Source organism: Peromyscus eremicus, chromosome 10 (genome assembly GCF_949786415.1).
Source record: "Peromyscus eremicus chromosome 10, PerEre_H2_v1, whole genome shotgun sequence".
In the NCBI taxonomy this organism is placed as follows: domain Eukaryota; kingdom Metazoa; phylum Chordata; class Mammalia; order Rodentia; family Cricetidae; genus Peromyscus; species Peromyscus eremicus.
Window position 1 is genome coordinate 91050026 of NC_081426.1, and position 14282 is coordinate 91064307.

Genomic DNA, 14282 nt, shown 5'->3' on the forward strand with positions numbered 1-14282 from the left:
GGCGGTTGTGAGCTACCACATGTGGGCACTGGGAACTGACCTCCTAACTGCTGATCCGTCTCCCCAGCCTAGACCGTTTAAATTTCTTTGAAATTCTTACATTAGACTCATTGCATTGAAAATGTGGCTAAAGTTCCAGAGATTACTGAGAAAGAGAAACTGTGTATACCCTACAAAGCATTTTCCTTGTTTTATTTTTCCTCCTGCAGCGCTGTTATAATTGATGATGATTCAATAAAAATTGTCTTTAGTTTTCTTGTTAGAATTGGCCTAGATTTGGTTATTGCCACTCTACCTTTAAATTCTAGCATGGGAGTGTGTTGGAACAGATGCAGAATTTGGAACCAAAAGACTGGGTGATAAACTTCACCTTGGTCATTCTTCATCTGCAGCCTTAAGCAAAGACGTTAACTTTTCCCAACCTCAATTCCCTCATCTGAAAAGTGTTGTATCTCACAGACGTTTAAGAGACTTTCTTTGTGACACTCTTGAAATGTTCCCACCTGTTACCATGTCTTTCAGACACAGAGGAATCATCTAGGGGCAGTGTGAAAATGCAAATTCATAAAGTGTGTCCAGGCAGGTCCTTAAGTTGTGAAGCTTCCTGATGATGTTATTGTTTCTAGACTGTCCTTGCTGCTGTCATATGAAACCTACATAGAAATACAAAATCTCCATCCTACTCAATGGCTGTTGCATAAGAATCTGCCTTTTAACAAGAAATGCACATGATGTTTATGAACCATAAATCCCAGTAACATGGGTCTAGCAGCTGCTCTGTCACACTGGAAATGATAAATTTTGAATTTTGAACCATCATAGAAATAGTCTGCAGAACATGGATGAATGTGACATTTTTCCTGTTTAGACTGAATTTAAGTGTTTAGGTGAAGTGTTGCTTTCAGTGAAAGGGCGGCCACGTCCCACACTGGGCTGCTACTTCCTGTCGGCCCAGTTAGCTGACCTGAAGGGTTTCTGGTAACTACAGTGTTCGGACTTCCTTGGAGTCAGCTCTTTTTTCCCCGTGAAGAAGTGATGTTTTATTCTCTGAACGTCTCTTTTGTTGTTGAGAAGTGAACATGTGTCTCAGCATGTCGGGACCTTGGATATGATTCTCCTTCCTTGTTGCTTCTGTGTTACTGTTCACTGTTCACTGTCTTTATAACAATTCTAGAAGTCCTCTGCCCTTTTGAAGTCTGTATATTGTGCACTTAGTTGTCAGTTAGTGGGTAGAGATTTGCTCAAGTGCCTGGAGCCAATAGGATTCCTTGTGTCTATCAAGAGGTGCTGTGAACCTGCTGAGCCAAGTCGACACTCAGCTAGGCAGTCGGGTCAGACGTTCACTCAGCCTTCAGTTTCTGCTTGTGCTTCAAGGTCAGGCAGAGGTGAGAGCTTGTGGGTGTCTTACTTCTTTCCAGAGCACGAGCACATCTGTAAGGGAGATTGTTGGCGTCTAAACTCCCGGCATCACAGTTTTACTCCCAGGGTTGTCCTCTAACGTCTCAATTGGTTTAGTGTTTGTCTGTCTTACCTCTTACTCTTTGATTCAGAAGGAGAGGATGGCTCGGATATGGTTTATATAATGTAATTGAAAGCGTCTTACCTAAAGCAAACTCCTAATCAGATCACGGAAGTCGTCTTGTGAATGCAGTCTGCAGAGAGGTCAGATGGCAGCTCTCCAGGACAGAGCATTGGGCTTCCTTCCAATACAGTTCTGCCTATTACAGCGGCTTCCAAGCTGTTGGTTGTCAAAGGGAGTGTGGATTGTGAGTTTTCAAGCTAGAGTTGATGGGGTACCAATATCCGTCAGTATCCAAGCAACTTAAAACAGCATGAAAGTGATGGGGTACCAATATCTGTCAGTGTCCAAGCAACTCAAAACATCATGGAGTTGTTCCTTCTATTGAGATTTCTCTAAAATGCTTAAATCTTTCAGTTCATTTCCAAATTCTGAAAATGTTGATTCTGAACAATGTTGCTAGTGCTTTTATGGAAAAGAGGATGTTTAGAGGTCCTTACTGTACCATTCTAGACAATGTCCCTTGTCCCTAAATCTTTTTAATGACAAAAGTCACATGGAACTTCATTGTCTTATTGTAGTAAAACAATGGACCATGTACACATAGACTGTATAAGACTCTATTTAAATACAATACTAAAACAACAATAATGGTTTAAATTAACATGACTTCTTCTGTGTGTGTGTGTGTGTGTGTGTGTGTGTGTGTGATAATGTTAAGTCAGGGATTTTTTTTCCTTATTAAGAAATTTTCTACTCACTCCTCATGCTATCCACAGACCCCCCCCCTCCTCCCCCCCTCCTCCCAGCCCTCTTTCCCAAGCCACCCCGCATCCCCACATCCCCCAAATCTAGGTCTCCCATGGGGAGTCAGCAGAGCCCAGCACACTGAGCCTAGGCAGGTCCAAGCCCCTTCCCACTGCACCAAGGCTGTGCAAGGTGTCACACCACAGGCACCAGATTCCCAGAAGCCTGCCCATGCACCAGGGACAGATTCCAATCCCCCTGCCTGGGTGCCCCCCAAATAGTTTGACCAAACAACAGTCTTCCATGTCCAGAGGGCCTAGTCCAGTCCCATGGGGGCTCCACAGCCACCAGTCCACAGTTTATGGGTTTCCACTAGTGTGGTCCGCATGACTTCTTCTTAAGAATTTCTAATACTGGAAATATTAAACTTGCAATAAATGTTGTATACAGAATAAAGTCCAGGCTCTGAAACACATTACTCTGAGTGAAAGGCCAGAGTCTGACGCCTTTTAGTTTTGTGACCTTAGTCAAGATACTTAATCTTTAAAATAATGTAAAAGTGACTAGATGTATGTGTGTGTGTAGGTATGTACACATACCTACACACACAGACACACACACACACACACACACACATATATATGTATGTATGTATACACACACACATGCATATATAAATATACCCATGTTTGCACAGTTCAGAGCCCAGACTAGCTGCTCAAGAAACTTTAGATTTTATCACTAATATAATCATTAATAATGGAGTTGTTATTGGTTATAATCATAGTAAATTTCTTCTAAATATCTTTTCTCAAGAGTCCAATTCAAAATGGGAAATCAATCAAAGCCACCCTCCCTCACTCTGTTTTATTTTCTATGTAATTGCAGGCACTGTGGTGGTCCAGCAGTTAATGTCAGTGATGATTAGTAAACATGACCATCTCTTCCCCAAGGACACAGACTTACAAAGCAAGCCCCAAGACGGACTGAGTGTCAACAACAATGACAGCCACAAGAAAGCCACGATGGGTCAGTTACAGAACAAGGAAAATAACAACACCAAAGAGAGCCCCGGCAGACGGTGCTCTTGGGACAAGTCTGAATCCCCCCAGAGAGGCAGCGTGGACAATGGATCCCCCACAGCTCTATCAGGCAGCAAAACCAACAGCCCGAGGAACAGTATTCACAAGCTGGATGTCTCCAGGAGCCCCCCTCTCATGGTCAAAAAGAACCCAGCCTTCAACAAGGGTAGCGGGATAGTCACCAACGGGTCGTTCAGCAGCAGTAATGCGGAAGGTGTCGAGAAAACCCAAACCACCCCTAATGGGAGTTTACAAGCCAGAAGGACCTCTTCCCTCAAGAGCTCTGGTACCAAAATGGGCACTCACAGTGTACAGAATGGAACCGTCCGCATGGGTATTTTGAACACGGACACGCTAGGGAACCCCTTGAACGGCCGAAGCATGAGTTGGCTGCCCAATGGCTACGTGACCCTGCGAGACAACAAACAGAAGGAGCAGAGTGCCGAGGCGGGCCAGCACAACAGGCTCTCCACCTATGACAACGTCCATCAGCAGTTCTCCTTGGTGAGCCTCGACGACAAGCACAGCGTGGACAGCGCCACGTGGTCCACCTCCTCCTGTGAGATCTCCCTCCCCGAGAACTCCAATTCCTGTCGCTCCTCCACCACCACCTGCCCAGAGCAGGACTTTTACGGTGGGAACTTTGAGGACCCCGTTTTAGACGGGCCCCCCCAGGACGACCTTTCTCATCCCGGGGACTATGAGAACAAAAGTGACCGCAGGAGTGTGGGTGGGCGAAGCAGCCGCGCCACCAGCAGCAGCGACAACAGCGAGACGTTCGTCGGCAACAACACCAGCAACCACAGTGCGCTTCACAGTTTAGTGTCCAGCCTGAAACAGGAAATGACCAAGCAGAAGATCGAATACGAGTCCAGGATAAAAAGGTGAGAAAACGTGGAAATCGTTATAGTTACCAGAGGGTGGCGACAGCTTCCTACATCGGTCCTGAGCCACATGGGACCAAATGCGCCCTACCAGGGAGATCTGAGCTCAGGTCTTCCCTTTATCATCTGCTTGCTATGGAATGTCAGGGAAGTTAGGTAGCATCTACCTCAGAAGCACACGAGAAGTCACTGGGCCTTGTTTCTAACGGGAAATAGGGTCCTCTTTCGTGATTATTGAATATCCCTGTCTGTAGTGGAGGGGCCTCAGGACAGGACAACAGCCTGCAGTTTTCACTGGTAAGACGAACACAGAATTAGAGTAAAACAAGAAGTCAGGTAAAATGTTAGGATGAAATTTAAAAAGCAAAGAAAACGTTTATTTTCATTTTTCAACCGTTTAATTCTGAGAGAGTATTTTTATCTCACAGCTGTCTCAGACTGGGAAGAATCTGATGAGCTCTGGGAGATGGCAGGTCCATGGTGACACAGGACTTGCTGGGCTCAGTTTCAAGGTTCCAAGGCCCGACTTTTACTCTGAAAATGAATCTGTGGTGACTTTAAAGAACAGATACAAAGTCAATTAATGTGAGCAAATGTGGTCTAAGCGAGGTGCAAGCTCCACCATTATGAGAATATGGTTACATTAAAATCTATTTCCTAGCAATCTACACTCTCCTTTAAATAGCCAAGGGGCAAGCTTTGTTCAGCAGCTTCCTTGGGGAAGCTGCCTCGGTGAGTTAAGGGCCGATAGCTGTGTTCTGTGCCCACTGTGTTCTTGAGTGGCAGTACTCCATCTAGACTGGAGCCCAGGACTCACAGACTAACGCTCATGCTGGAGACCTGAAGGTCACCCAACCCTGCCACAGCCACAGGAACTGTAAACAGTTTAAGCTTATGCTCCTTTGGTGCAGTGTAGAGCAACGAATGCTGAATTATGGGGTCAGGAGAAGCAGTGCTGAAGTTCAGGGCACCACAAGGCATGGCTGACCCAGGTTCAAGCCATGCTTCTTGGAGAACCTCTTCATGAATGACTTGCTAGAGTCGTCTATAATTTGACTCTCATTAACTGTCTTGGGGGCTCCAAACCCCACAGTTAGTTATTAAATTATAATATATATATATATATATATATATATATATATATATATATATACACACACACACACACACACACACACACACACACACATATACATGTATGCATCTTCAATACAGAGGTGATAGATAAATGGATGATCTATACAACTGACTTTAACATATTGTAATGAGTTTCCCATCTAATGATTAATTACAAAGCAAAAGATAGCACACTTTCAGAAGCTATGGATAATTAAATATAAATTAAAATACTGCTTAGGAGACTGGAAAATGACTTCCCCTGCAAAGTCTTTCTGTGAGATTCATTGAGATAAAATGAGCTTTCGAATTTTCCTCCATGGCTCTGTAATAACAAGCGGTATTAAAAAAGATTGTCACCTCATAAGGTTTGTTCATTTCTAGGAATGTGATGAATGAGTGTGTTATGAGATCTATAGTGCATTTCAGGCAGCTTGACAAACAGCAGACCTTTCAAAGAGAGGGCCACTTCAGGGAGCCACACCTCTATTTTCCTCTCCTCCTGCCAGGCCAAGGGAAGAGGTCAGATGGGGCTGTTGCACACCTAGGACACGTGGTATGCACACCTAGGACATGTGATGTGCAAAGATTGGTGCTCTTGTTACCCTCTGCCATTGCTGTACAGAATTACACACTTTCCTTCAAGTTCTCTCTTAACTCCACCTCACCAATACTGTGGATGGATAGATAGACAACAGTTCGAGTGCCTTTGTCTGTCTATGAGATGTGTTGTTTGCAGCTTCAAACACATGAGTTGACTGTTCTTTCTTGCACATCCCCGCCCTAGTTTCCAACTTTGTGTTCTTAGAAAACACTGAATTGTACTCAAAGAAATTCATTGATCTGATATCATTTATTTAGCTTGATGAATCTATTCTCTTATTAGTTTGGGAAACTGTATGTAACTATTATACATATATAACTGTGTATAACAGTAACATATAGCTGTTAATCAGACTACTTAAATCTGTAGTTCTCTGATTTTTCTCCTCCACAGGTAGAAATTTTGAAAAAGATACCTTAAAGTCTTATAACATTATTCTGGGCTTGTCCATCTATCCTTGAGACTGTTATGTTTTGTATTGATAATGTAATGCTCTACAAAATGTTCAGGATCTTCCATTTCCTTGTTAATCAATCCTTTTTGATCACTAAATAAATGTCATTTTTATATTAAGGATTTTCCCCTAAAGTCCCCCTTTCTGATACTATTGTGATGGAAGGTTTCTTTCCATATAAACATTCCATATATTTCTTCCACTTCTTAGTTTACAAAGTACATGCTTGGTTACTGATCTAAGGCCATATCTCTTTAAAATATGGTCTATTTCACTGATTCCCCTCTGTGTCAATTTTATCTCCTCATCTTCTCAGTTTTCTCTCTTTATAACTTTTCTAAGGTATATTGGACATTCTTCATCTAATCCCCATCTATCTTAACTTCTGCTTCATGTATAACTTTTCCTAAATATCAGCCCACGTGACACTCTGTTTCTCAGGTCAGTTTTCCAGTAATGCAGTTCTCTTTTTTTTTTTTTTTTTTTGGTTTTTTTTTTTTTTTTTTTTTTTTTTGGTTTTTCAAGAAAAGGTTTCTCTGTAAAGCTTTGCGCCTTTCCTGGGACTCACTTGGTAGCCCAGGCTGGCCTCGAACTCACAGAGATCTGCCTGGCTCTGCCTCCCGAGTGCTGGGATTAAAGGTGTGCGCCACCACCGCCCGGCCCGCAGTTCTCTTTTTTAATGATCCAAGTCTGCCTGTAGTAGAAATTCATGAGTAGATTCTGCTTTTATTCCCTTCCTTGCAAAGAGAACTTGTGCCTCAAGATCTCAGTTGAATCCACTAGCACTTCTTGGCTTCTCTTATCCCAGAGTCCCCATCTCTCGCCAACTGAAGAGGAGAATGGCCCATTCTCTCAGACTTCAGTGTAAGGCTAACACTATCGTGGGCTTCCACTTACTAACCTATGTTGCATTTATTCCTGGGTCCCAATATCTGAACATACTATTATTTTAACTTTAGCATTGACAAAGCATTCATAAAACATTTGTAAACTTATCCAGCATTTTATGTGTTTGTTTTAAGGGAATTCCTTTTTATTTTCTGCTTAGTCCTTTGGCTTCCTGGGTGTTTTACATGAAGGCCTCTGGCATATGTGCATGTTAATACATTTTCTGCATGGTTTATTTCACGTGGTAGTTAAGCTTCAGCTTTTTCTAACATATTTAGTCCAAAAATAATTTTAGAGAGTATGGAGACTGTACTGTAGGGTAACTCTGGGCGACAGCCAGCACGCTTCCAGCCTCTTAAGTAAAAATTTGATTGTGTGCTACAAATAGCCTTCTTAGCTATTGCACAATAGAAAGGGTTTTATTTTGTTCTGTTTTTCTTTTGGATTCAAGTTACTTGTAAAGGGAGGCTAGCTTCACATTCCTTTTAACTTTCTTATTATCTGATCAAATATACAGACTCCATATAAGGCTTGTCTTTTTCAAAGCAGAAAAATAATGGAAATTTCAATTTTTTAATTACTATTAAGGTAATCCACTTTTCAAGTTCCACTGGCATATATAAACTTGAATGAGCTGCGTGGTGCTTGAGCTCAGAAAAGGAGAATTGTGCAAGTGAGCTGCTAGCAGATATATGCCACCAAGAACCAAGTTCCAATACTCCTCTCTTAAAATAGTAAATGCACAAGCACAAGGAAAATAGTCTCTTATAAAGGAACTACGTTATATTCTATACTTATTGAAAGCACAGTTATAAAGATACAAAGTGTCCACATCCTGTAAGGGACTGACAATTTGGAAGAACCATCGAAATCATTGCTAACAAGCTCAGTGGACAGCACTGTGACTAGAAAGCAGAAAGCAGGATGCTCATTCAGCCATGGCCACTGCTACCTTCCAGCCAAGGATGCAGGTTTCTTCCTTTCTTTGTTCTTTGTTTGTTGAGACAGGGTTTCTCTATATAACAGCCCTGGCTGTCCTGGAACTTGCTTTGTAGACCAGGCTGGCCTCAGATATCTGCCAGCCTCTGCCTTCCCAGTGCTGGGATTAAAGGCGTGTGCCACCACCGCCCAGCTACAATGCAGGTTACTATTGGTCCTTTCATATAATAGGACTACATCCTCTTGAAAACTCTATTCTCATCAGGGGATGTAGCCTGATGACCATTGTTGCTGAAGTCTTTTCCCTAGAAAGTCTCATGGTTAGCCTCCTCTCTTTCCACCTCCACACACTGTCCCCATCCATGCAGAAAAGCCAACTTGCCGCAGCATGCAGGAGGCTGCCTCTGCCTTTGCCCCTTCTGTGCTACATGCTTGAGTCTCTAGTCTGTCTGTGCTGACCCTGCTCATTCACTATGAAGTGACAAGCAAGCACTTCCCAGAGACATCCCAGAGACTTGTGACGATGGTAATAAATCACGGTAGCAAACTGTAAATCAATAGCACCAAGGAAAACCTTATTAGGCACGGCTTTGATGCTTTGACAGGGATCATTTTGATTTCCTAAGTGCTGTAGACGGTTTGGAAAACAGATCTCATTCGCTTGCACATTTCAGAGACACAGAATTCACTTGTCTCTCATTTCTCTTCCCATGCTCCACAGCTTAGAACAGCGGAATCTGACTTTGGAAACAGAGATGCTGAGTCTCCACGATGAACTGGATCAAGAAAGGAAGAAGTTCACCCTGATAGAAATCAAGATGAGAAATGCCGAGCGAGCAAAAGAGGATGCCGAGAAAAGGAACGACATGCTTCAGAAGGAAATGGAGCAGTTCTTCTCCACTTTTGGAGATCTGACAGTGGAGCCCAGGAGAAGTGAGAGAGGAAACACCATATGGATCCAGTGAGCCTTGCTTGACTGTCCTGGACCACTCCAGGGAGGACACTGGGAACTTGGGGTCAAACAGTATGGGGGAACAGTGTGGGTTCAGGTGGCTGGTCTGTGTAGAGCTTCATCCCGTGAGGAAATCTCATTTACAGACATCACTATCCATATCTACAGTGTGTACCAAAGTTCTGTCACGCTCCATAATGCTACTGTCAAGTGTTACAACTGGATGTGTGTATAGAAAGTAGTTTGTAAGATGTCCACTAATAGGAAGAAGCATATCTCAATGATTATTTTATTGCAAGTCCCGTATTTAAATGTTGAATCAATATGTTGTTGCAACTCAGCTTGTATTCAAGCTTCACCCCTTGCACTTAACATAAGCTATTTTTGGCATCGTGTTATCATACGCTTATTTTATAGATCAATATTTTTATTTCCCCTTTTGCTGATGAAATGAAGATAAGAAGAAATATAAATATATAAATATATATAAGATGAGTTATTAAAGTCAAAAGAATACTTTGTGGCTGTGCTGTTTGTACCAATAGACCTTGCCATGACCAAAAAGAGAAATGTAAAAAAGTTTTATAAAATATAGTAGAATCACCAGATACCTGTCAATGGTTCTTTAAATTCTTCAGTTTGGGCTGGGGAGGTGGCTCAGTGAGTATGAGGTTTTGCCACGTACGCATGAAGACCTGAGTTCTGATATACAACAACCACATGAAGATCCAGATGTAGCCTCACACACCTATATACCTCCAGAATTGGGAGTGAAGGAAGCCAGAGCTTGCTGGACACCAAACCTGTTGTGGGAGCCTTTTTCTAGGGAGACACAACATGAAAGTCCACATAGGGAAATGATGCCAGACCAAAGTAATAATTCTACCTAAATGCAGCTTAGTGAACCAGGTAACTAACTGAGGTTACTTATAGAGGTATATGTGAGGGATTACTTCAGGAGCATGGACAACTCAAATGCTCCGTCACTGAGAAGTGCCCCCCACCAAGCTGAATGACAGATGTATCCCCGGAGCTCTCTCCACAGCATGCACACAGCTCAACAGGTTGGAAGGTCTCTCTCCTCAGCAGCCCTTACTGTTGTATTATCTTGGAACTAGAGGGGCTTTATGAACCTGAGTTCCAGGGACTTCCTGAAACTTGTGAATTATTTACTTCCTGAGTCTCAGCAAGGCTCCCTCCAGGATGGAAAGTTTTATTGCTAAGCAACACCAGCCTACCTAAAAAACAGCAAGCTCCAGGTTCACTGAGAGATGTTGTCTCTGTGGAACAGGGCAGAACATAATGGGATGGGGGATGCACTTGACATCTTCCTCTGGCCTCTACCTACGTGGGTGCTCAAACCTAAACACACACACACACACACACACACACACACACACACACACACACTTTATTTAACCCTGCTGTTTTATTTGTGTGATAATCTGACACATGGACATTGACGCTCTGTTGGGAAGTCCTCCTCTAGCTGTGCGGAGGGATCACAGATGTGACATTCTTGTGTAGGATGCACTGTATGGAGAAAGAATGATGCAGAAGTGCCCTCATCTGTCATACATTTCTTGTCCTGAAGTAACTCTCCGTACCATCATGCTGGCTGCTGGAGGATTTCTTTACACCCTTACAAAGTTGAGAAGCAATGCATGATCACTCTTACCCCCCAGGATTCCGGCTCCCTCCTTCAGACCTGTCAGCAAATGAATGGTCTGTCTGTCTGTACCTGTCTTGATCAAACTACTAGAATGCATGCCATTTTGTGACATCTCTCACTCACTCAAGCTGTTGTTTGTAATTTTTCTCTGCACCACAGCTGGGAAAGGAGTCCCTAGCAAGATGAAAAGGGGACCAGGAGAAATAGGAGAATAAGTGGAAAGAATTAACATATTTTTCTTCTTCTTTTTATAATACCATTTTCCCTAATGAAAACATTCTCACTTTTAATAATTTTTGAATATCAAAGTGTAAAGGTCCACTTTGGACAAGTATATGACTATTATCAATATTAACTTTCTAGAAAAATCCAGAACTCTTTGAGGCCACTGTTTTAGGAAAACAATTTTTTTTTTCACTTCAGTAAGGCAATGGTTAAGGAAAGCTAGTGATGGGGTAGGAACCACACACTAGAATTAAATGTCACAAGGGGTATGACTATAAATAGCAGACTATTGAGTGTGTGGAATTTATGTTTTTTGGAAATGGTGTGTTTGTGTATTTCAGAGGATACAGTCTTCGTGACATGATTTTGTCATTTCAGCTTTTGGGAATCTCCCCCACTGAGCAAGTTTGTGTGGTCATTTGGATTCAACCAGTGTTTCTGTAGCAAGAACTGCTCTTATCTTTCATCTTTTGCCTTTTGCTTTTCTACATTGACAACCAGAGCCTTTCATCCGGGTACGCCACAGGAAATTCAGAGTCAGATTAAGCGAACTCCAGCTCAGAACCCTCCTGCTTTGGTATCTCTCTCCAGCTGGTAGCTCAGGTCAGAAAAGCCTCAAACACATCCAGTGAGCTACATGATGCATCAGTAAAACACTAAGGTCAGGCTAGCGAAAGGCCTGGGTTCAACATGTCGGCAGTTTGCCAACCATTGTTGACTCTTCCATGCATAATTTGCTTGCTCTGCAGAGTTGGAATAATAAAAATCATTTCTCAAACAGCCATGCTCTGTGATTTAGTCACAGGCTGAGCCCCATGACTGGCAGACAGGGAGGACCCTGTAAATGTTAATTGAATTGTCCAACTCCACCTTGTTCTGTTCTTCAATTAACTTTCCCATTGCTCACATCACTGATCTTTACCTAGTCATCTGCTCCTCTTTTCAGCATTCCTAATCTTTGGACGAAAACATCCTGCTCTGCCATGCCTGTTCTGATATCTTCACTCTGTTTCCAGGCTGCCTTACAAAATCATCCTCTGACCCTGGTTTGCCTTGGTTAATGACACGTGATAATTTTCACTAGTGCAGAAGGATTTGACCAATAGGTCATTCTTATTTCTTACCAAGTTCTGTACCACTCGCATGCCAGTTCGTACCTGTGAAGCTTCCTGCCTGCTGCTGCTATGGTCTTGTTTGCTTCCCTCTGGGTGGCACAGTCCATATTTTCAGAGCCAAATCATTGCTAGTTCTGTTAGTGCAGGCAGAGAGGGATTTTGGAGAAGAGGCAGATTATCAAAAGGGCAGCTTAAGCTTTCAAATACTCACATTTCAGAAAAGCAATCTTTAAATTACTTATATGCTTAGTTAAAGAAAAACCCAGACTAAATCTCAAGGCTTTAAACTGGCCACAAATCTAAAATTAGGTAAACTGGTGAGAGTAAATCCAATTAGCCATTTCTTCTTGGCCCACACTGTTGAAAGCTCAGACACAAACTCACCATTACTCGACTTGATCAACCATCTCCCATCTCATCGGGTCACCTGGAGCAGCTTCTAAGTGACTGCAAAGTAAAACCCAACAGCAATAGAATGTGGTTAATCATTTCTTCCTTAGTTGGACTGAGGAGGTGAAATCAAACTTTATTTCCAAGGCACAGGCCATCCAGGACAGAACATCATCTTTATGTCCACCTCAGTGTAAGACCCACCAGATATGAACGAAGTACATGGTTCTGTGTTCTCATGAATTCTCTACTCCAGTCTTGTTAAAGCCTTCTCCTCCTCTTATCTGGAATCCACTTCATTCTTCTGGAAGCTATTCTAGGGTTGCCATCCTGACTCTTACACTGCCTCATCCAGAGACTTAAGTGGGTCTCCCGTTCAGCAGACGTCCTCTATGGAGCACTCTAGAATCTCGAAGCATAAAAAGTTATATTTTTGTGTCTAATTTATGGATAGCTCTTTTTCACATCTTTTTTTCCATACTGAGTAAGAATGATTTTAGGAGCCAGCATGGTAAAGACAAAACAGCAAGAAACCAGAGCACAGTAAATCGAACTGGCTTTTCAACCTCCCTCAGGCAAGATGCCAGGAAAGGCAAGTCAGGTGTTGTCTTCTGTGAGTCGGAAACAATACCTACAAAGTACTGACATTGTCATGATTAAAAGGCCTGTGTGCCAGGCAGTGGTGGCCCACGCCTTTAATCCCAGCACTCGGGAGGCAGAGGCAGGTAGATCTCTGTGAGTTCGAGGCCAGCCTGGTCTACAGAGTGAGTTCCAGGAAAGGCACAAAACTACACAGAGAAACCCTGTCTCGAAAAAACAAAAAAACAAACAAACAAAAAAAAAAGCCCGTGTTATGATGAATGCGCCATCTCAGTGCAGGGCACTTAGATCCACTAATAGCTCAGTGGGTAAGTGAACCATCCTAAGGAAATAGGACGATATTTTCTTGGCCTTCAATTTCTCACCTTCCACAACTTACGCTAAAGAGCAGTCCAGCACAAAGTTTAAAAATTTTTTAATGAAAAATTTTTATAGTAAAAATAATGTAGTAAAAAAAATATATAGTAATGTGGGAGCCCGTTCTCGGGTTCCTCGTGGCTTTACCCAGCAGGTCCACATAGAGGATGATTAGACCACGGGCCTGAGTGCAGGTGTCTGAGATGGTCTGCACTTGCCTGTGCTGGGGGAGGAGGTCTTTTGCTCCACCCCTTGGTATCTCTATAAAAACCCTGGGACAGAGACAGTCGGGGCCCGTTGGAATAGGTTCCAGGCCCTCTCGAGGCTATCCTTTATTTTCTATCTGTTTATCTCCGCGATATTCTCCGCAATAAATCCTTCTATCTAATATTTCCTGCTGCTCGCACTCAAGAAAACTCTGGGGAACTGTGGGGGTGGTTGGGTAAACGCCCCACATAGTAACCCTCCTGTTACTCAACTTTTGACTTTTTGAGGGATACTTTCACAACTGCTCAAAGTGACAGTGACCATGGATATCATGAGCAGCACAGCCACCTGGTTTCAACTGAAAGCTGAGAAGGCATCTAACTAACTATAAGCTGGTATAAGAATTAATTAGAAATTAGTAACTTGAAATTAATAGTTGGATATTATAAAAAAATGTTTGTGGGTGCTAGAGAGATGGCCCAGCAGTTAAGAGCACTTGTTGCTCTTATAGAAAGCTGGGGTTCAGTTCCC

General features: G+C 42.7%; 1 protein-coding gene across 3 annotated transcripts in view; it reads left to right on the forward strand.

Annotated features, from left to right (window-relative positions):
* The window catches only part of Arhgap24 (Rho GTPase activating protein 24), a 338234-nt gene extending 328450 nt beyond the window's left edge, over positions 1-9784 (forward strand). For all 3 annotated transcript variants that reach the window (XM_059274817.1, XM_059274818.1, XM_059274819.1), the window contains 2 exons: positions 3155-4232; positions 8955-9784. In XM_059274817.1, the coding sequence (XP_059130800.1) occupies positions 3155-4232; positions 8955-9198 (1322 nt within the window). In that variant the 3' untranslated portion in view covers positions 9199-9784. The remainder of the gene's footprint in view (positions 1-3154; positions 4233-8954) is intronic.
* Positions 9785-14282: the final 4498 nt, after the last annotated feature.